General features: G+C 43.0%; 1 protein-coding gene across 2 annotated transcripts; it reads right to left on the bottom strand.

Annotated features, from left to right (window-relative positions):
• Nucleotides 1-8,823: 8,823 nt before the first annotated feature.
• On the bottom strand, nucleotides 8,824-12,305 carry LOC118117069 (protein L-Myc-1b-like). 2 transcript variants are annotated; one of them, XM_047341525.1, is made up of 3 exons: nucleotides 11,991-12,305; nucleotides 10,837-11,461; nucleotides 8,824-10,211 (listed from the first exon to the last, which is right to left on the bottom strand). In XM_047341525.1, the coding sequence occupies exons 2-3, from the start codon at nucleotides 11,366-11,368 to the stop codon at nucleotides 9,595-9,597; spliced, it is 1,149 nt and encodes a 382-aa protein (XP_047197481.1). In that variant the 5' UTR covers nucleotides 11,369-11,461; nucleotides 11,991-12,305; the 3' UTR covers nucleotides 8,824-9,594. The 2 variants fall into 2 exon arrangements, with proteins under 2 accessions (XP_047197481.1, XP_047197482.1); XM_047341526.1 differs by lacking the exon at nucleotides 11,991-12,305 and having other exon boundaries at nucleotides 10,837-11,969.
• Nucleotides 12,306-21,349: the final 9,044 nt, after the last annotated feature.

Below are 21,349 nucleotides of genomic sequence, written 5' to 3'. Positions count from 1 at the left end.
AAGCTCCCCAGGCCCAGGCGACAACAGCAGTCACATTCAGACGTGGGGCTGAAAAGAAGGAATTGTTACCAAGCAGGACAAACAGAGGCATCTATACACTATACATTCTCCATCCATCCGATAGTTCTGTGTGTGTGTGTGTGTGTGTGTGTGTGTGTGTGTGTGTGTGTGTGTGTGTGTGTGTGTGTGTGTGTGTGTGTGTGTGTGTGTGCGCGCGTGTGCGTGTGCGCTCGTGTGCATGCATGTGTGTGTGGTCCAGGTATTACTCACGTTGTGGGGACCTAAATCTGATAACAGTCACATTATGGGGACTTGTTTTCCTTGTAGGGACAAAAATCAATCAACCATATCGTAAATCATTAAATTTTAAAGTGAATACATGTTTAGGTTAGGTTAGGCTAGGTCTAGGTAGAGGATTAGGTTTGGGGTTGTGGTTGGGGTTGGTTTTAGGTTTAGATTTAGGTTTGGGAATGGGTTTAGGATAGTGTAAGTCAATGTACTGTCCAATGAAGTCAAGGAGACACGACTGTGTGTGTGTGTGTGTGTGTGTGTGTGTGTGTGTGTAACTCGGTCCTTCCATACAGTACAAGTAAGGATCTTCTTTCTGTAAAGCTCTTTAAAAAACATATTGCATTCCAATAAGTGCCGACTTCAATACTCAATACTAAAGTGAAGGATCCTATACAGCAGAAAAATCTCATGTCAGCCAAATTATCGTAAAATACAGACAGCCAATGTCACTTTAGTCTGAATGACAAACAAGTTACGTGTGACCCCCCTCCCCCCTAGAAAATTATTTTGTTGAAGTTTTAGACAAAAGAAGAAAAAATAAGATAAAATCTAAGATCGACTGAAATTGCCCTTCTTCATCTTGATTGAATACAGGTATTGTATTGTATTGTGTTGTCGTTGGAGCGGTTGTTTTTTCAGAGTCTTGTTTGTTTCGAGTTGTGTTGGAGTTGTGTTGAAGCTCTTGTCCTCACACATTCAGTGTTTCACTTCCTGAGATCAATGAAGTACTTGCACTTTTGATGATTTGTTCTACAACATTCTAGAACTCTATTCTGTGTGTAACTAATTAGTTTGTTTATGCGTGTGTCTACATGTTAATATACTAAATAATTAATAATAATAAACAGTGTTTAGATAACTTGTCCAAAGTGAGTAGTTGTGTGTCTGTCAGGTGTATAATTTGTATGTGTGTGTGTGTGGGTGTGTGCGTGAGTCTCTGCATTTTAGCATTTCAATGTGTATAGATGCAAATCAACTCTCACACTACAGTAATTGGTCAATAAAGTGGCTTTTGATGTGTTGTGTGTGTGTGTGGGGGGTGCTGATTAGTGAAGGCCTGACTGATGGTGAGACAGAGTAGGGGGTTACAATGTTATAATGGTGGTGGTGGGCAACAACTATGAGGGCAGGGGGTTAAAGGGGATAAGGGGGAGGGGTAAAGCTCCTCTCTGAGTAGCATTGGGGGTCAGGGGGAGGAGGGGGTTGTGGTGATGGCATTCAATGGGGCTGAATTCAAAAGATGCAGCAAGTGTCCCACCATCTTCAACTGAAGCAACCTTACACCGCGGAGCCAAACAATGGAACATCTGCTGGCTGACAAAGCTGGCAGCTCTCTGAGTGAGCAAGCACAAGAGGCTCCGGTTTAAGCTGCTGCTCTGTGGAGCCCCCAAAAAAACAGTAGCAACAAGTTTGAACATTTATCTAAGCTCAGAGATACCTGGCATCAGATCACTTCCTTTGAAATATTATGTCACTTTATTTTAAAAGCACAAAAAAAGTTTTTTCAATGTGCTTTCAAATGTAAGGAATGTGATTCTATTGCAATGCAATTTGGGAAGAAGATGAAATCTTTGTCAGATATGGGCATTCACTAATATCCTGTTACATATTATTATATCACAAAGTTAAGCAATATTTTTAAAAAATGTATATAATGAGAGACATTATTATCTTTTCAAGGTTGTGTGTTTGTGTCCCATTGAAGAATTACTATTCCAACTGTCTCTTTAGCTCTGTTTTGGTCTCCACCAATTCCTGAGGAAAACATCCAGCTCTGAATGATTCACTATTACCACCAGCTAGGAGCTAACTTTGTCTGTCTGCTGTTCAGTGCTGCCTATTGTATTTACCTTTCGGCGAAGAGGTTATGTTTGCCTGTTTGATTGTTTGATTTTAAGCAAGATTGCACAAAAACTACATGACAGATTATCATGAAACTTGGTGGGAGGATGTTGTTTGTGTCAGGGAGGAATTCATTTAATTTTGGTGTGAATCCAGATCAGGGGGTGGATCTGGGATTTTTTCCCCCCACTTTCTGTAATTACCTCCATCAAGGTGGTTAGATTTTCACCCCTGTCTGTTTGCTTGTTCAGCAGATTTACGCAAAAACTACAGAACCAATTTCCATCAAACTTTATGAGTGTGTGCTATTTGGTGTAGCTTGATTGATATTTAAGAAAGTGGATAATGAATCATCTGTACGACCAGGTTTCATGCTCATATCCCTGGTACCAAACAAAAAAAACAAGACAAGAGAATAACTGAACTAGTGTGCATCTTAACATACTTACTGTACGCATACTGTCAACTTTAATGACTCACTCACAAGCCACCTGACCCTCTCTCAACCATTCTGTCCATGTGTGTTGGGGGGGGTTGCCAGGGTGAGGGTAACACAGCAGTTGTCGCTGTTGAGGCCCTTCTCCCCTTCTCTCTCCTCCTGCTTATCCATTAACCAGCACCATGGTTACATCACCACAGCTAAAGCTCCCTCATGCATCTCCAGTGGCCACAGCACAGGCACAGATTACTCATGTTTGTCTCCATATGTCTGAATACAGAATATACCTGGTTTTATTCTAGTCCGCCTGTTTTATTATCATCGTCTCATGTTTGTTTACACTCTGACTGCTTGACCGTCCATCCTCAGCGTGATTGTGTCATACAGTAAGCCCCGGTCAGAGAGTTTAGCGCGAGTCGCTGACAGCTCATGCCGTGCGTTGGTTTGAAGACCTTATGATGGGTTCATTATAATCGGAGCCGTGGTGTGTCTGGGCCCAGATGGCAGCGGTGTTTATACTAACAGGATTAGGATTAGCTCCAGATTAGACAGTCGAGTTGAAAGGCCTGCTCTGCTGACACGACACGGCCGCCTGGCCCCGTGCTAACCCTCCCGAATTTATCTCAGATACTACTAACCTACAACAGACAAGAGAGCCGATGTGGGCCAAGGAGGGTAAAGGAAGAGACAACGCAAAAATAAAAAGCGTCCTTTGTCCTGTGCTGGAAAACAGGTGCAACTCGTGATGCCTCTCGTGTGTTTGTTTGGATTTTGAAGGATGGGCCGATTTTGTTGGAGCGGCTGAGGTTTGAAAGCAAAACACTGCGTTGACACCACACCAGTCAGCTGGGGCCAGATATATCCAGAGACAGAGGAACATATACAGCCTGTTCCAATTGAATCATCACTGTTATGTAACACTGGCCTTAGGATAGGGAGGGTGAGCAAAACAGAGAGGGAGAGAGACAGAGCTCAGAAGACTGACCTAGATCAGCAAATGGTGGAGATAAGTACCTGAGGGGAGGGCAGGAGCCAGCAGACTGATTCTGGGGGTAGAGACAGGAAAACAGAGAGTAAAAGACTGATTTCTTGCATGCCAGCATATTCATTTCCTTTTTTTTTTTTCTGCGGTGGGCCCTTAGCCTCATTATGATCAGATGGACAGTAGCTGCCACAGTCGCTGCTCAGCTCCAGTGACACAACCAGGCTGGAATGTGGGTCAGTAGGCAGTGAGATGGAGGGCTGTGACCAGGGAAAGTTTCGGCCAATATATTTGTGTGTCCGTGGGAATGTGTGTGTGTGTGTGTGTGTGTCCTCACAAGAGACTGTTCCCACACAGTCTTCTTTGACCGGCAGCAACTTGAAAAATAGAACAAGGGGAAGGGTGTGTGTTCAGTATTGAGTAAGTGTCCACTTCTCCTCTCTCCGGCCGACTGCCCATTCCCTACAAGCTGTCAAATGCCCAAAAGTCACCCGGCGCCGCTGACCAAAAGCAGGCCTCCTATAATGGCAGATTATTCGATTCCACCGCAGCTCATTCTCACACAGAAGATCATAAAGGTTATCCTGAGATAAGCCTGTTACTCTTCCGCCTGTATTATATGCCCTATATTCCCCCCCAACATCTAGGTCAGGGATAAGCAGCCAGTTCAACCATGCTCTTAGAATCACAAACCAGTGCGACGAGTTTATGGTCTGTTTCCGCCTCTGCCCCCTCTGTGAAAACATGCAATGTATACACGCCATACAAACCAGGCCAGTCAGAACACAACCAGTGAACACAGTGGAAATATTGCTTAATGTGCCTGTGTGTGTGTCTGTGTGTGTTTTTTTTTCTCTGTTAAAGTGCAGATGTTGGAGGTTCATCTCGTTGACTGTTGCGAAAGTTTATCCTCCCTCTTACCAGAAACCCATATGCACTTTATGAGTTGCTCAATTATAAGCCCACTAAAGTAAATTGCAGTTGTCACACAAAGATGTTTTAAAATCTGCAGATTTGCACCGGTTTGATGTCAGTGCTCGTTCTTCAGCGAGAAATGCCAGAGCAGCTAGTATGACTGGTGTCGTGTAAGACGTGTTCATCTGCTTTTCTGTTTTTCAGCAAACACTCACAGATTGACAGCCATTGTTCTGAGGTGACAAGGTTTAGACAAGTTAAGACATGTGTAAACACACTGAATACACTGAATATAACGTGTTGCTTCATCCGCTGTATGTGATAAAGTGGATTATGGGAGGTTATACACAATTTCTGGGCTTCCAGGGAACGTTTCCTCTCTCTGGTCTCCCTGTTACAAAAGTCTGAACCTTTGTGAAGAACAATCTGCATTAATCGCGCAGTTAGCCTACTAATTATGCTGCATTGCCAACTATTCAATCAGTATATATTTCAAGTAGCCATGCACGCTAATGCAGCATGCTCTATTAAGGTCTTAATTCTAACTGGTAGGAGCACATCCCTCAAGCAGTTTTCAGACACGATGCCTCAAACAAGTAGGGACGGCCATCGAAATCTAATGCTTCATCGGCATTGTCCACATCAGAAGTAAAATTCAAACTTCCCTCTCCACTCTGTCACGTTTTCACCCCTGCAACAACCCAAGACTTCTCGTTGAGCCAGACATATGTAAAGCCACCAGACTCTTAGCAAAGACCCAGAATAACAATTTCAGCCTTTTATTGATGAAAATACAAACTTTTAGTGGACATTTCATGACCTGTCGCAGTTGCCCCATAAGATTACATAGCAGCCACTGCCACCGTGACGCAGCTGCCTGCGGAGACAATCTATTGGACTGATTCCAGAAGCGTTTGTAAGTACCAATCATTTACACACCCACATTTATAAACGTGCAGTGCTCAGGCTAAAAAGTACAACAATTCCCCTTTACGGTTATGGTTAAGCTTAAATTGGTCATGGTTCATCAAGGTTTAGGTTTGGATTTGGCTGTCCACAATGAATGGAAGTGAATTCAAAGTCCTAATAAGGATATTTGCCTGTGTGAGTGTGTATCAATCAGAGAGAGGCTCTCCACTCAGCCAAATCATCAATTCTCCACAGTCCCACCCCGAACGCACACATCGCACACTTCTGTCTGATCACCGATAAATCTGTCAGGTGCTGGGTTTTACCCCTGCAGTATAAGTCGATCTCTATGACACAGATCTCCACTGACACACATAGCAGATAGTTAGCGTATGGGACAGCAACATACTGCAGCTGTTTGGGACTAAAGGGCTGCACTTTATAGCAGAAATCACATGAAGCTTGCAGATGTGGGGGAACAAAGTACACATGCTTTGGAAGGAGACGGCCACGGTATGAACATGTGTGTGAGAGTGATCGCACATGCACTTCAGATTGTGCTCTGTGTTGGTGTTGCGTGAACTTGAGACCAGAAAATCTGGCTAGGCAAGTTAACCGTCAGAGCCGAACAGAGCATCCCACAGAACAAAGAGATCCTCTTGCCTCATTGTTTCCCTTTAGGAAAAATAACGGCTCTTTTAAACACAGGAGCAGCGTAACCATTGTGTGTTTGTGGTGAACATCACAACAAATTCAGCTGTGGTTGAAGCCCTTTGCATACTGGTGTTGGTTTGTTGCATGGTCCTGAAATGACCCCTCAGCTTCAGTAATAGAGCATCCCCTGGGAAGTCTCTGAACTTGGACTACGTTATTGAATTAATGACTGATTTCCTCATCTTGTGCTGCATCATTTCAGATGAATTCTGTGATTGGAGGGAAACCAGAAAAGTATGAGGTTATGCCGACCTGTTCCAAAACCTGATTTCCGAGTTTTGCTTTCACTTCCTGATGTGATCGTGCAAACAGCCCTGGGCCTCGAGAGGAATGACTGCTGTTTACTTCAACTGCGCTTCATCCCAGGATCACTCAGGTTTGTATTAGCTCATATGTTGATTCTTTTGTTCTCAGTTTACCAAGTAAGTACAACAACTGCAGAGATATCACAGAGATTTTTGGATAATACTTTTTTGTATTTTCTGTCTTCCATCTGGGGCTTATTTTACTCCCTCCACTGAGCCTCCTGAGAGCTGATTTATGTACGGGAAATATTTAGCTTCTCCAGAGAACTGTGCCCTCAGGGTTGGAAATGGGGCCTAGAAAGTGAACAGGTGAAACACCAACCAATCCCAGCCATTACAAAGGAACAGCGAGGTGTGAGACGGTTGGAGCTCAGGGTGTGCCCGGCTCGTCTGTCAGGCCCGGTTTGAACAAAATTGCTTCTTTGAGTTTATTAAACAAATGGCTGCAGTTCAAGCCTGAGTTATCCAGACGTGCAGAGACTCGCCAGTGAGGTCATCGATAGGGCAGCAGCAGCATCACGCAGGAGCTCATTGGCAAGAATTTCTCTCATGTAAGGAATTTAGTTCAGTTTTATGCAGAACAAGAATGCTACTCATTACAGTGCATTCCTCCTCCAAGGCCCAACAGCTGCAGCTTCACCTTTATGTCCTTTATACCCTATAACATCACCACTTACGCTTCTCACTATGTAACAATGTTTGTCTAAATAACCCATGTTAAATAAAGCAATCAAATAACGAAGACATGCTGAACTAAAGAGCAGACTATAGTGGCATTAAGTAGAGTGCACATTTAAATTCACTAGATCCACATTTGTACTTGGATCTGCAACAAATTGCATACTAATAAATATCAGTTCCTTGAACATGCCTATTTTTTTCACTGATATCCGTGAATCAATTTCTGAGAACTCAACAAAAATGTCCCAACTCAGAAAAAAATCCCTGGATTCGCCCCGTTTTGCATATGCACCAAAATTGACCTAAAACGCAACCACCAAATTTCGTTATCCATTTAGTAGTTTTTAAGTAATAGTTAAAGTAACAGACAAGCAAATTGCTCAAATGTAGACTTGAGTTGTTTCATTGAGGGTTGTTGGGGTTCAAATAAAATGTTGCCCTTTGCAGATCAACAAAGTTTGAGGATTTTCATTCCTGTGTAAGGCTACTTTCATTTATTATTACCATCATTATGTATTACATCAAAACGATTTCATCTACCAGAAACCGCAGGGTGCTCTCTGGGGGACAGCCTGCATGTGGGGGGTCAAACTATCAACAAAGGGCCGTAAAGGTCACATGACGCAACAAATGTCTCATGAATGGATACATGCAGTGAGCCTCGTCCACTAATGTGGAAATCCCTGTGAGATTTTTACTGTATTAATTTACAGGCCTTTTTACAGCCACTAAGTACGACTGTGCTGCTCTGACTGCATACCTGTGTGAAGAGCTGCACTGAATCCCGGCAGCAGTTCACACAACCTGTCTCCAAACCCCAGGGACTGTTCTAAAGATACCAATAGTAGGAACGCATGTAAGTGTGTGAGTGTGTGTAACCTACTTCAGAGCACATCAGGTGCCCAGCATGCAGCAGCCACTGCAGAGGGGAGGATCCACGACTGTATCGCACACACGCACTCTGTTCAAGGGTAAGTCTCAAGGACAAGTTCAGTCTCACCTCCTGTAAACCAGAAGCTGATGCACCGGACCTGCTCATTCATTCACACACAGCACGGTGTCAATGAGCGGCAGCGTGACGAGTTAAAACGGTCTGCTATCATTCACAGCTGATTTGAATGTGAAGTTGCGTGTCTGGAGAGGCACTGCCACAGCAGCATGTACTGCAGACCACCAGCTCTGACAGTGCGAGGCATGCTGTATTTAATCTGTGCCACTTCTTCTTACTACCGCCTCAAACATTTCAATCTAAGAAAATCACTTTGGTGTTTTTTCTCTAAGTTGACGGAGAAACTGATAGAAGTTGAGGGCCAATTTTGAGATGAGATTGACGGCAAAGTGAAAATAATCGGAGATTCCTTTAGTAGAGGAATACATTTGTGACATAAGCCGTTTTTAGACATTTTACAGAGTTTGCATTTCACTTATGAAAAACGCAGCAGGATATTGTCAGGGTCAGGAAAAATTCTGGAAATTCAGACAAGAGATGGTGGGGGTCGAGCATGCATGTTTAACTGCAAGTTTAACTCCCGCTGTGGAAAAATGTGTTATATTATCAGCTCATCTACACCGCCATTGGCCCTGATCACCAAAAGCTCTGGAATATTATCGTCAGACTCAGACATTTGAGATTTCAGACACAGCCCCTCTGGAAAATGTAAGGAAAATGTCCAGACTTCAGTGGATGTCTGAAAACAGCTGTAAAATACTGTGTAATAATTAAAGAAAAACCAAAGACTTCAGGCTTTTATGCAAACATGGTATAAAAATTTAATGTTGCTGTTGATGTTAGCATGCTTTTTTTAAAAAAATCAACCAAACTCAGGAGAAGCATTGAAATCACAAAGTGACGTGTGAATATAAAGTACAGCAGTGCTACTTTCTTCTTTTTTTCCTTTTTTTTGTCAGTTTTCCTATTTTCTTAACAAAATAAAGGCTCCTCTGTGCCTGGTGGCCCGTTAAACAGAGGAGCGATACCCGGTGACAACTCTTGATTCCATCTCCTTCATCAGGAGCAATAAGCTATTATTTACAGGACAATCTGTACATCAAACAATCAGTCGCACAATCAGTCTCATTCACTCGTATGTACAGAAAGGCATTCACACTTCACTCAAGTGTGCACTGGAGATCCCCAACCTGCTTCCACATACACACACCTTGAAGGCTACAGGCATCACACTGATACAACTATTAAAAAACATTTCTCAGTCCCCCATCACAACATACCAGGATATATCTTGGTCATAGCTATAAAAGTAAATTCATTTAAGCCTCCATGTTCCAAATTAACACACTGTGCAAAGAAAAATATAAAACACAGCACACAGAGATCTAACTGCTCCTCCCCGTAACAGGTTCACAGGCCAGCACTGTCAATTCATCGGAAGCCCACAGCAATATTCCACACAAAATTCATTCCACGGCTATTCACATGAGGCATGTCTTAATGAAAACTGTAGGTTTTCAAAAGTGACAAGTAACTTAAGAGCAGAGTTCTTGACTGTGACAGAGTCTCAGGAGCGCTTCAGCTCAGATAATCTGCGGAGAAGCTGCTGCTGACGGGACTTGAGGCGCTTCTTCTCTAGGAGCTGCCGCTTCTCTCTGGAGTGCAGCTCCACGAGGTACTCCGTCGCCTGAGTCAGGATGGCCACCTTCGGGGTCTTAGCCGATTCCAGGCCGGGGATCTCATCCCGCAGGGCGAGGAAACGAGAGCGGAGGTCGTTCCTCCTCTTCCTCTCTAGGAAGTTGTGGTTCCGTCTGCGGTCAGTGTCTTCTGCATCTGAGTTTAGGGGGGAATCTGAGGGGGAGGAGGGCTGGGAGCCGCGACCCTGCTGGCTGGATGCTGTGCAGGCACGCTTGCTTTGAGGCTCTTCCTCATACTCCTCCTCATCGTCATCATCATCATCATCATCATCGTCGTCGTCGTCGTCCTCATCATCATCTTCATCCTCGGGCTCGCTATCTGGTGATCGGGCGGCATAGTTGTGCTGCTGCCGGTGGACGGACATGTGGAAGCGTTTGGGGCATGGGTCGGCCCGGACCGTGACGGTGACTGGCTTTCTGACGTTGACCAGCCGCACCCGGTTCTGCTTGCTCTCCACGGTGACCACATCGATTTCCTCTTCGTCATCTGTCATCACATAGAAAATATATTCAGCCACATGCACAGGGTTTGCCAGAAAGACTTTTTTATAGAATCCTCTACAAAATACTTCAATGATTCAGATGCCTGAGCTTAATCAAACTTTAACTAAAGTGACTACAAGGAAGTGCATTCCTTTAAAACATGCAGGTTTCTCTGTCTGTGGAGGGTAGAGCAGGAGCTGATTGTTCATTCATAACAACCTAACAATCTGGACTTTAAGCTTTTGTCATGCAGCACTGCTGAGGAATTCCTCTCAGGTTCTGTCACTTTGTGTAGTAGTAGTAGTGATAAATCACCATGACCCCGCCCCTTTACCGCACTCTGATTGTAATGCAGAGCTGCTGGAAGATACTGAATGAGGTGGAATTGAAGCAAAAGTGGCGAGGGCGCGGTTTTTAAAAGACTGCAGATCAAACATGTGGCGCATTGTGAGGGGGAGCGTGTAAATCCAGCTTTAAAGTGACTATGCTGCTCCCGATAACCCCGCTGCACCGCAGACCACAGTTATGCAACTGCAGCCCATGCTTTCTAAATTACGCATTGTTAGAGGGCAATATAATCCCGAGGCCGGGGCAGGGTGGGGCAATTTAGAGCATGACTGCTTCCTTACCAGAGGAATCGGAGCGAGACTCGGAGCCTGACGAGGCCGGCTTCCTGCAGCTGTTCGCCGGGAAGGTGAGAACCGCCGCCGGGTCGACGCAGTCTGTGACCGAGGCGGGGAGCGGGCCACTGGGGGAGACGCACTGCGCTTTGCTGGGTCTCACGGAGATCTGTGCCACCGGGGAGGCGATGGTGGCCACTCTCCCGCTGACCTTCTCCAGCTGCTTGCTGGCGGAGAAGCTGCTCCACATGCAGTCCTGGATGATGATGGAGCTCAGGTTGCCGAACAGCTTCTCCGGGTCCGGGGTGAAGGGACCCTCGCACTCCTCGTCCTGCCCCAGCACCTTGGACAACCAGCTGAGCTTGTCCCCCGGCGAGAGGTGCAGGGCAGCGCCGCTCAGAGTCCGGGTGGGAGACATGGGAGGGGTGGGCAGCAGCTCGAACTTTTTCCATATGTCCTCGCTCGGTGCGGTCGACTTGTAAAAGTCCTCCTCGGTGTCGAAATCGTCCAAAAAATAGTGCTGGAAACAGTCGAACTCCATGTTTCCAAATAGTAGTAATAAAAAGTCCGGTTGAGTTTATTCCCAGAAAGGATCAGATGTCAGCTGCGATCTGTGGAGAACGTCCTGTTCAACCTGAGGGGAACATCAGTCATTAGTAATGGTCCTTTAAAAAAGTAGCTCCCATCCATCACATGATAATACCACATTTCAAGTCTCCATCGTGGGTTATTAGGACATCACACCCCCTCTGTCTGTATATCACAACAGCCTACTTTCCACAAACAGGACCCCATTAATAATTGATTGCATCTTGCGGATGCTCTTTGCAGACTGTCCAAGGCGCACAGGGTTATTATATAATCTAGTTATATATATATATATAGACTGTACATAAACGCCAGCTATAAGTCACAGCAAGTTCTGAATGAGTGGATTGGACACGAGGAGGCTGCATACTTTTAGTTTGACTGTGGGAAACTGCTGTACCATGTAGGCTGTGCTTCCTGAAATGAAGGCTGCGCTTTGTTCTAGCGAGCAGCCGAGAACCGGTAAAAGGGAAGAGAAGAAAAGTGCCACACTGTGTCTGAGTGCGTAAAAAGCGCACAGAGACGTCCCCCTCCGAAAGTTTCAAAGGCAGCAATCGGGATCAAACTGTACTCACCGGATTCTCCGCAAATCTCAACGTGAATTACGAGGGCATGAGAACCCCCTGCAGCAGCAGCCAAAGAGCAAAGAGTACACGGTGATCAGACGTGTACAAGATCCGGTAGGTCCGACTGGATTTAAAGATGTGCTGCTACCACTTTTCTTTGAGTTCTCTTTAAACAAAAAGAAAACAACAAAAGGGGCAACGCACACACGCCGGGGCTGGGAGAAGAGGATCCAGGTTTCAGCCCACAATGCGTAACAGAGAGCCACACAGTGCGTTTTTCGCGCCAGTGAGATATCCTGTTATACGGCGATAAAGAGGCGCAGGGAGGAGCCTGGGAAATATCTGCAGCGGTAGATCCGGGTAAGCCCCTTCGCTTGAATCAGGGGCGGAGGGAGACGCACAGCTCCGCCCCGTCTACAACACCCACTATGGTCACAATCACTGTCACGTATCCCATACTTTGTTTCATCAAGATTATAACATAGAATGTTATAAAAATACTCAATCATGATGATAAAAACGACAATAATAATAGACACATCCCAAAAGTTTTCTTTCATCAATTATACTAAATTATGATATTAAGAACAAAATAAATAATAATACACGTATACCATACTTTATTTCATCAAGATTATTATTATTATAACTCAATAACAATAATGATAATGATAATAATAACAATAATAATAATACACATATCTAATACTTTATTTCATTATTATTATTATCATCATCATCATTATTATTATTAGTTGTAGTAGTAGTTGTTTTTGTAGTTGTAGTATTGTATACATGGTATTATTATTCTTTTTTATACTACTACTACTACTACTACTTCTACTACTACTACTAATAATAATAATAATAATAACAATAATAATAATAAAAACTTGCACTTATATCTCATCTAAATGAAATATTTAGGTACTTTACTTGGGTACTACAGGCTGTATACCCAGTATTTCTATTTACATTTAGAGGGAAATATTGTTAATTTATATTCCACAACATTTACATTGGACACCTTATTTACATTTTACTCACTGCATTATTATTTACATACAAAGATCAATTTATAGGGTCAACTTAAACTTCAATTGTAATGTCTAGATGCTATTTTAAAAGTTTACTACCTCATTCTATTTTTATGATTTTGTATTTAGATATTTATTGATGGCACCTGGTAGAAACATAGAGAAACAATAATTTAGATATATATTGAATAAATAATTTCTGCATATGACAATAGAGCCTTTGAATCCTGTTTAATCCTTAAAAAGAGCTCCACCTCCAATTGCTATAATGAAATAAAACACATCAATGCATCTGTGATACTTATCCAAAATTATCATATAAAGTAATGAGACATTATTTATCAAGCAAAAACATCAACCATTCCCTATAGTTTCACTTCCCATATCTGAGAGTTTACTGCTTATCTTTGTCTAATGTGAAAGTTTTGCGGCTGATATTTTGCCTTTATCTAATTATTTGATCAGAAAATAGAATAATTCTGTCAAACATTTCTACATAATAAAAGTATAATAATGTATTTTCCCTGTATTACTCTAAGTACATGTAACTAACAACACTTTTCAGACTTTTACATTTTCTTGGAATCAAATGTTTTTCATTGTTTCATAGCTTCATTTCTGTAATTATATATAATCTCTTTACCACTGCATCCCAGCACGATTAACATGTCTCCCACATGGCACATCATTCATGATTCATTATAACAACACAATGCATTTGAGGCAGTCAACAACACAGTGTCTGGCTGCATCCAGAGACATGACTGTGTGATCCTCATCCTGAGGTAAAGCTCACACGTCTCAACCTTGATGGCAAACATTAGTTTTTAGCTGATCCTCTTTTCCCTTAATCCTGTTAAAATTGGCAGACCTCAGAAGTCTGAAAGACTCCTAATCTGTTTTTCAAGCGTTTTGGCTGCATGAAAGGTTAGTTTATGTCAATTCAGTCTGTTTTTCCTCTAAAACTTTCAGTTCTGAAACTTTATTTCAAACAGGGAGACAAAGCAGCTGTTGAGCAGTTACGCGAAGTTGCCTTTTGTTGATTTGTCGAACTCCAGTATCAGGACTCTTAATTTGTATCACAAAAGAGGAGAATTAGGTGCAAATAGTCCTTAATTTCCATATTCAGCATCCTGATACAAAGTTTATACAGAAGCTAAGAGTTGCATTTAATTCCAATGGTTGTATGGAATGTTTGAATGACCTGCAGTTTCACACAGCGAGTACACAAACAGATTCGTCCTGCATCTGGTGGTGAATTGAGTAATCTTCTTTACAGTGAGAGAAAGCCACTTCAAAGCCGCTTCAGCGACACCCAAGTTAAAGTCCTCAACAAACACCACTGTATTTGGTCTTAGCGCGTTATTTACAGGCCGCAGCAGCAGACAGGAAAAAGACCACCCTCGTAAAACACATGTGCACTCAGCGACACCAACCAGGATACAACCACATTGAGTCAGGCAACAATTAAGCAGAGATGATTTATATACATATTGTCTTCTGTGAACCAATTCTTTATTCTCACTGGCGAGCAGAGGGTCAAAGTTCACCAACATCTCATGACCAGACAACGCCGGGTCACAATCGTACAACAACCGTGACCTTTACCTCCTCCTCCTCCTCTGTGACAAATTGATCAGTTTGGTTCCACAGCGTGCCTTCCCTCTCCTTAATTAAGCATCTCGGTGGACGAGACAAAACCTGCAGCATCAGTCTCAGTCATATTTAGGCCGAGTTAATGACACTGATTAGTGTTGGACATCTGTTGTCAGTGACAGGCCTGAGGTCAAACACACGCCCCTAGCTGCACAATGCCCCCTACACTTCGGGTTTGAGGAACAGTATGTTTTTATAAAAAGTGTCCATGGATCAAGTCTCCATATTCCTGACAAGAGGAATGATTGGCTGCCAATCAACTGCAGCCAATCACGTTGTCCGAGCAGGAGACAACACGCTTTTTCAAATTAAGAAATTAATTAACTAATTTGACAAAGCTGTTTCCCCACAGGCTCCATTCAGTAGCTGATCTGGAGTTTTCGATCATATCACAAGATCTTCGTCAGGTGTATGCAATTGCCAGGAAACTGTGGTTGCTCATTTTCCATTTTTATGAGAACTAATCCATGTTGGGTTAAAAATCTCTTCTTTGCCCCTATGTGATGACATATTATTCTCACTACAAGAACCATTATAGCTGCGTTCAAACATGCACTGAACTCGGAATATTTCCGGATGGACTATATGTGACAACACAAATGTCAGTTTCTTTTTGCCAGCTCCCCTTTTATGCAGGGTCTGGAAAATGGATGAGTAAAATAGTCGTAAAATATCTGGAAAAGTGTAGTTTTGGAAGTGTTGATGACATTTCGAGCACGTGACAGACCTACAACTGAAAGAGAAGGCCAATATCTCAGGATGAAAAAGAGGAGACGTACATGTGCAAGATGCAGACAAGGATGTCAACTAGACTCTCAACGAGAGTTGAGAGCTTTTGGTGATAAGGGCCGACACCCGGGTCGATACTCTAAACATGTGATCTCTGCATCAGAATTTATACGTCATGTCCGGCCTCCTGCGTGATCGACACAGGCGCCACCTCTCACCTGAAAGCGCTGAAGATCTTCCTGTTGTTATGATGCATCTGACCCTCACAATCTCCTGCTGTGTTTGTCATATGTGAACGGCAAAGTCTGGAGAAGGTCCGAACCCAATTGTGTTTTCCCGAGCTCTTCAAACAGATTCAGTAGCTGTTTGGAGCATTTGGTCTAAATACAGGAAATTCCTTAGTCGATGGAGTTTGCAGTGTTTCCATATTGTAGCAAATATTGGATTTGACTTGGCTCAGACTTAAACATTATACCTGTGACATCCATCACAAACTATTGTCCCAATTCTTCATTTTGATGTCACATATCCACATTATGCTGCAGCAAGAGTCATTGTTATTGTCACAAGTCTACTGATCACCTATAAGTCAGACAGACTAAGACTGCTTATGTTGTTCAGGTTTAATGCATTAACGATGCTTTATAGTGCAGCGTCTTCTCGGCCAGAGACAGATTTTAATTCGGTGACTTTTACCAGCTTAAATAAAGGAGGAAAAGAAAATGATCACGTCTGTAAAACCTTGTGATCTCAGTTTATGTTCTGAATCGAAAATAACACGTTGGTGTTCTTTCACAGGCAGTTACCACAGCCTTTGTATCCTATAACTTCACATCCCATAGTTACACAGTGGACCAGCCCTCAATCTGCTACGCTGGTAATATTTCATCCAGGCCAAAAGGAAAGAAAGAACAAATACTGGTCCCATAAAATTCAGATGAGGTCCCCCTCCTCTTCTCCTCTCCTCTGTTCCTTCATTAAAACCTGGAGCTCTTTTCCTCTGCAGGGACATTGTTAGGGTAACAATGCTTAACACTAACAATAGCCAGTTCCCCAAGTCATCTCCCAACTTAACTTCAAGTACCCGCCATTGTCCTTTATTGTCCTGCTAGCATATGTGTGGATGGTGAAGAGGGCGGGGCAGAGGGAGTAGGGGGTCGGGGGTCCCCATCAGCAGAGTCCTCATGTTGTCTACGACGCCACTCAGCCGCCTGAAGAACATCAGACACAATGCAGTGGAGGTATTTGGATGGTTTTCGGGGGAACTGCCTGTAGAACGTCTTAAACAACGCGGTGTCCTCCCTTTCCCCACGACCTCCCTGACACAGGACCCCCCCCTCACACTGACCTCTGACCTCTCCTCCTGTATAAAAACACAATCTGTAGCAGGTTTAAAAATGGGACCAGTCAACCGGCACTTGGAGAAAAGCCATGCAGATGAGAGGGACGACATAAATAATTCACACAAGTGTTATTGCTCCCCAGGGATATAAAACACCGTATTCAGCCCCCAGCAGAAATACCAGGAGGGATCAGCAGGGTGCAAGCTTTACCTGTGACATACACCAGAGATCTATATCTGTCGAAGCATGCATCACATTAGGCTTTTACTGCTGATGTCATCACTCGTCTGTTCACTTCCTTCTCAGCAAAGTGCTGCACCACTGAGAAGATGGATAGATACGATCTGTAAAAGTGTGAAGTTTACAAACTGAGGAAAACCCATTAGGGACATAGTTTATACATTTAAGTGTGAGTGAGTCCTAATTAAGACATTTATCACCTCCGCCAAGGTGGTTATGTTTTCGTCTGCATTTGTCTGTTAGTTCGCAGGATTACGCAATAATTACTGGACGGATTACAACGAAACTTGGTGGAAGGATGTGGTTTGGGTCAAGAAAGAACCCATTCAATTTGGATCCGGATCAGGGGGCGGATCCAGGAATTCCTTTCTCACTTTCTTTAACATTGTGAGATAGGGCGTTTTACAACATTTTCAGAAGAACAATTGATAAATCTTGATTTAAAAAAAGAAATGTGTTTTATGGGGACTTTTGGTCTTTGTAATTCTATGACATTCTAGTTTATTTATCTATTTATCTACTTATTCATTTAAAACCTCAGAAAAGGAGGAGGGGGATGAGGAAGATCCCTCATTGTGGTCCGAGGAATGTGAATCCAACTTAAACCAAGCAACAATAAAGGAGGAATAAACAACATAAAAGTAACAATGTAAATCTGTTCAAGGTGTAGGGATTGACAATGAGACCAATTAATAAATAAAACAATGAGGAAAATCAAAGGATTAAAAGCGAGTGGTGTGTTACAATGGATAAAATCAGCAATTAAGCAATTAAACCTTGTGGTATTTATGCGTGTATTCCAGGTATGTGGGACACACTATCAGAGAGTAAATCTTCCTGACGCTGTGTGAATTTTTGGCACCTGCAGGGGAAGCTGTGGCATTTATTTGGCAACTCACACTAAGAAATGCAAACTCGTTTTGGATCAAATTTGACGAAGCATGAATGTATCAGCACAGAGTCCATTCAGTAGCTGTTCTGGAGCTATTGATCACACCACAAGATCTTCCTCCATCCAAAGCCATCACAAAGAAGCAGGGCTGGACGCTAGATTTTACTGATAAACAAGAATAAATTCAGATCCTGAACATGTGAATCACAGACACAAAAACCTGAACTGACTGACTGTGACCTGGTGCAGCCACTGTTCAGTGCAGCATATGTACACTGCGTTATGCTGACACCTGGTGTTCAATCTGTGTAAAAAACTATCTGATCTCTTTACTCTCGTGGTACTGTGGAACTGTCTTTCTTTACAATAAAAATAGAAATAAAATCCATTAATCAGACTTTATTTATTTTATTTGTATAGCAATTTTACTGCAAAACAATATGTGAACGGAGGACACGCTATTAAAAATCCCACTAAATGTTACAAGAGTCCAAACCAAAGTACAAAGAAACAAAAAACAAAGAAAGAAAAAAAGGATGAAGATAAGCCAATAAAAATCTGAATTAGAAATACTTTTCTGTTTCCCGGGGGAAATTGGAGATGAGAAAAAAATGCCAATCTAAAAGGAAAGGAGAGGAGTAAACCAGATATATAAAAAAGGGTATTAAAGTGTAAAACGTTCCAAAAAGTAAACAAGTTAGTAAATTATTGAATGCTAAAACAAAATTGAATAAAAATATATAAAACAGTCCAAGATGTATAAATAGACAGATGCATTGTTACAATAACTTAAATTAAAAGCCCAAGTAAAAAGGTTGGACTTGAGTAAAACTGAGTAAAAATGAGAACTTTGAAGTAATAACATCCGCAAAATCCTCATCAACTTTCAAAAGTATGTTCCAGTAAATGGGTTTTATTATAATTACTGATGTTTGTATATGCTTTAACGCCTGATGGTGGCCGTGCCTGATGCCTGGTGTTGGTGTGATCATCATAATGAAAGCAACCACACATCACAATACATGGGAAATAAATACAACAACCAGATAAATACATTCCAGTTCACCAACTGCCAAATATAGTATTGATTAAATATCAGAATTGAAATGAAAAACTGAGGCAAGAGCACATGCATGAATTTGAGGAAAAAATATCAAGACGAAGCAAGATACAAATTGAAGATACATATAAACACAACACATTAAAGCCCAGATGAGCCTTTGGAAACAGGAGGAGGAAAGGGAGATAGTAGTAGGCTTGCTGGGTCAATGCAGCTTTACAATGAATTGATTGTAAAGCAACGGCTCAACAATTCAGTTTCCCTTTAGGATGAGATCAGCACATAATGTGAAACGTTGTGTCACGGGACAGGTTGTGAGCTAGTGTATAATAATCATTGAGGTCCACAGATATATGGTATGATAATTCAGCCCCATATGACATCAGCCCGTTCACAGGGAATTGAGAAGCGTCACTGTACAGGCTGTGGGCTGCATCAGTGGGCTGCTGCATGGTGCTCCCACAGGCTGACGGGCCCACTGGGATTCCTCCCTGTGGGCCGGTCACTCTGACTGTGGAACTTTGCATCTCATGACTGGGATGACATGTCTAACAGCACTCAAACAATGCCCGGTGGCATGTTAACAACGCCTGGAGGTGGTTATAGTGGTTATAAGGTTGGCTTAGTGCAGGACTTAATAAACACCTTTGTAAACAAGACCCTTTGTAAACCGTTTGGTGTTTCACTTACAGGTAGGTGTGGTGTATGTTGCTCTAGATCAGGTGAGGCCTTACAGACCTACAGAGCACTGACCAACACAGCATTTCTGTGAAGCGTCCTTCTTTGTTTCTCTGAACCTGGACAATATACTGTCAAAGAAAAATTATTACGTTCCATATTTCGGAATCACAATGGCACTAGAGGGGTCTGAGCAGGACGTGGAAATGTTAGAAGTAGTCAAACCTAAAGATATGGAAATCAAGACGGCAAAGGTAAGTGCCAGACGTATGTATGATGTGTGGTCTCATTTAAATGAAGTGGGGTTTCTGTGTTGCTCCTATTTATTCAGATACGTTAAAAATGTTTTACTCAAACACCGCCTGAGTCCTTGAGCTTTTTATTTCACCCACTGCTTCAGTCTGTCATTGGGCAGTTGTTTGTAAGATTTACATTTTGGTTAGGGATCATATGATGACAAGATACTGATTTCACTGTTGGTGTTCTTGGACAGGCAGTTAGCACAGCCTTTGTATCCTATAACTTCCCATCCCATAGTTACACAGTGGGCCAGCCCTCAATCTGCTACGCTGGTAATATTTCATCCAGGCCAAAAGGAAAGAAAGAACAAATACTAGTTTTATTTGTCATATGCAGTTAACACAGGGTCAACAGTACAATGAAAGGTGATGGACAAGAAGAAACCGGTCAGCTCAGCAGTGCAATAATTAAATTAAAATTAAAATTAAAATAAAAGCAAGGTAAGAAGAGCTTACTATCAAAAGGTTAAATGCAATACATTACAAAACTAAAGGTGCTTGAACTTTTAACTGGAGTGTGTGTGAATAGTTATTGCACATGTGTATGTGCAGTTGTTGCAACGTGTGTGTGTCAGTTCACATTTCCAAATAAAGTGCAAACAGGCAAAAAAAAAAGTTGTGCAGAGGGTTGTAAGTTATAGTTTAGTACAAGTTCAGGAACCTGATGGCCTGATGGTACAAACTGTCTGGTGGGCTCCTGTACCTTCTGCCAGATGGTAACAGGCTGTGGTCCTTTATGGTCCTTTTTCAAACTGAAGAGGGTCCAAGGTGTCAGGAAGGGAGGAGCAGATGTGGGTTTTGACTAGTCGCTCGAAACACTTCATGATGACTGATGTCAGTGCGACAGGGCGGTAGTCATGTAGGGGGCCTCTGGTTTCTTGGGGACTGGAACAATGATGGATGCCTTGAAGGGGGTGGGGACCACGGACTGACTAAGGGAGAGGTTGAAGATGTTGGTGAACACCTCTGTCAGTTGATCAGCGCACACCCTGAGTGCACGGCCTGGGATGCCATCCGGCCCGGGGGCTTTGCGGGGGGTTGACCCTTTTGAAGAACCGTCTTACGTCGGCAGCTTCTGGGGTCAATGTGGCAGCCTCCCCGTCCACACGTGGGCGAGTGGTAGGCACTGGGTTGTTCGAACCCGAGCGTAGAAGGTGTTGGGCTCGTCCGGGAGTGATGCAGTGTACTGAACTATGTCCCTGGTCCTCCCTTTGTAGTCCATGATGCAGCGTAATCGAGACCACATACGCCTGGGATCAGAGCTGCGGTAGTTGGACTCCACTCTGTCCCTGTAGTCCCTCTTGGAAACCTGATGAACTTGCTGAGGTTGTATCTGGCTGCTTTGTAGGCTTCAGGTCTCCTGAGTTGAAGGCGGTGGTCCGTGCCAAAATCGTCAATGCACTTACTAATGTAACCCATGACAGAGTCTGTGTA

Source organism: Hippoglossus stenolepis, chromosome 10 (genome assembly GCF_022539355.2).
Source record: "Hippoglossus stenolepis isolate QCI-W04-F060 chromosome 10, HSTE1.2, whole genome shotgun sequence".
Lineage (NCBI taxonomy): Eukaryota > Metazoa > Chordata > Actinopteri > Pleuronectiformes > Pleuronectidae > Hippoglossus > Hippoglossus stenolepis.
Note: the sequence above shows the minus strand (reverse complement) of the source record. Positions and strands in the feature narration are given on the sequence as shown.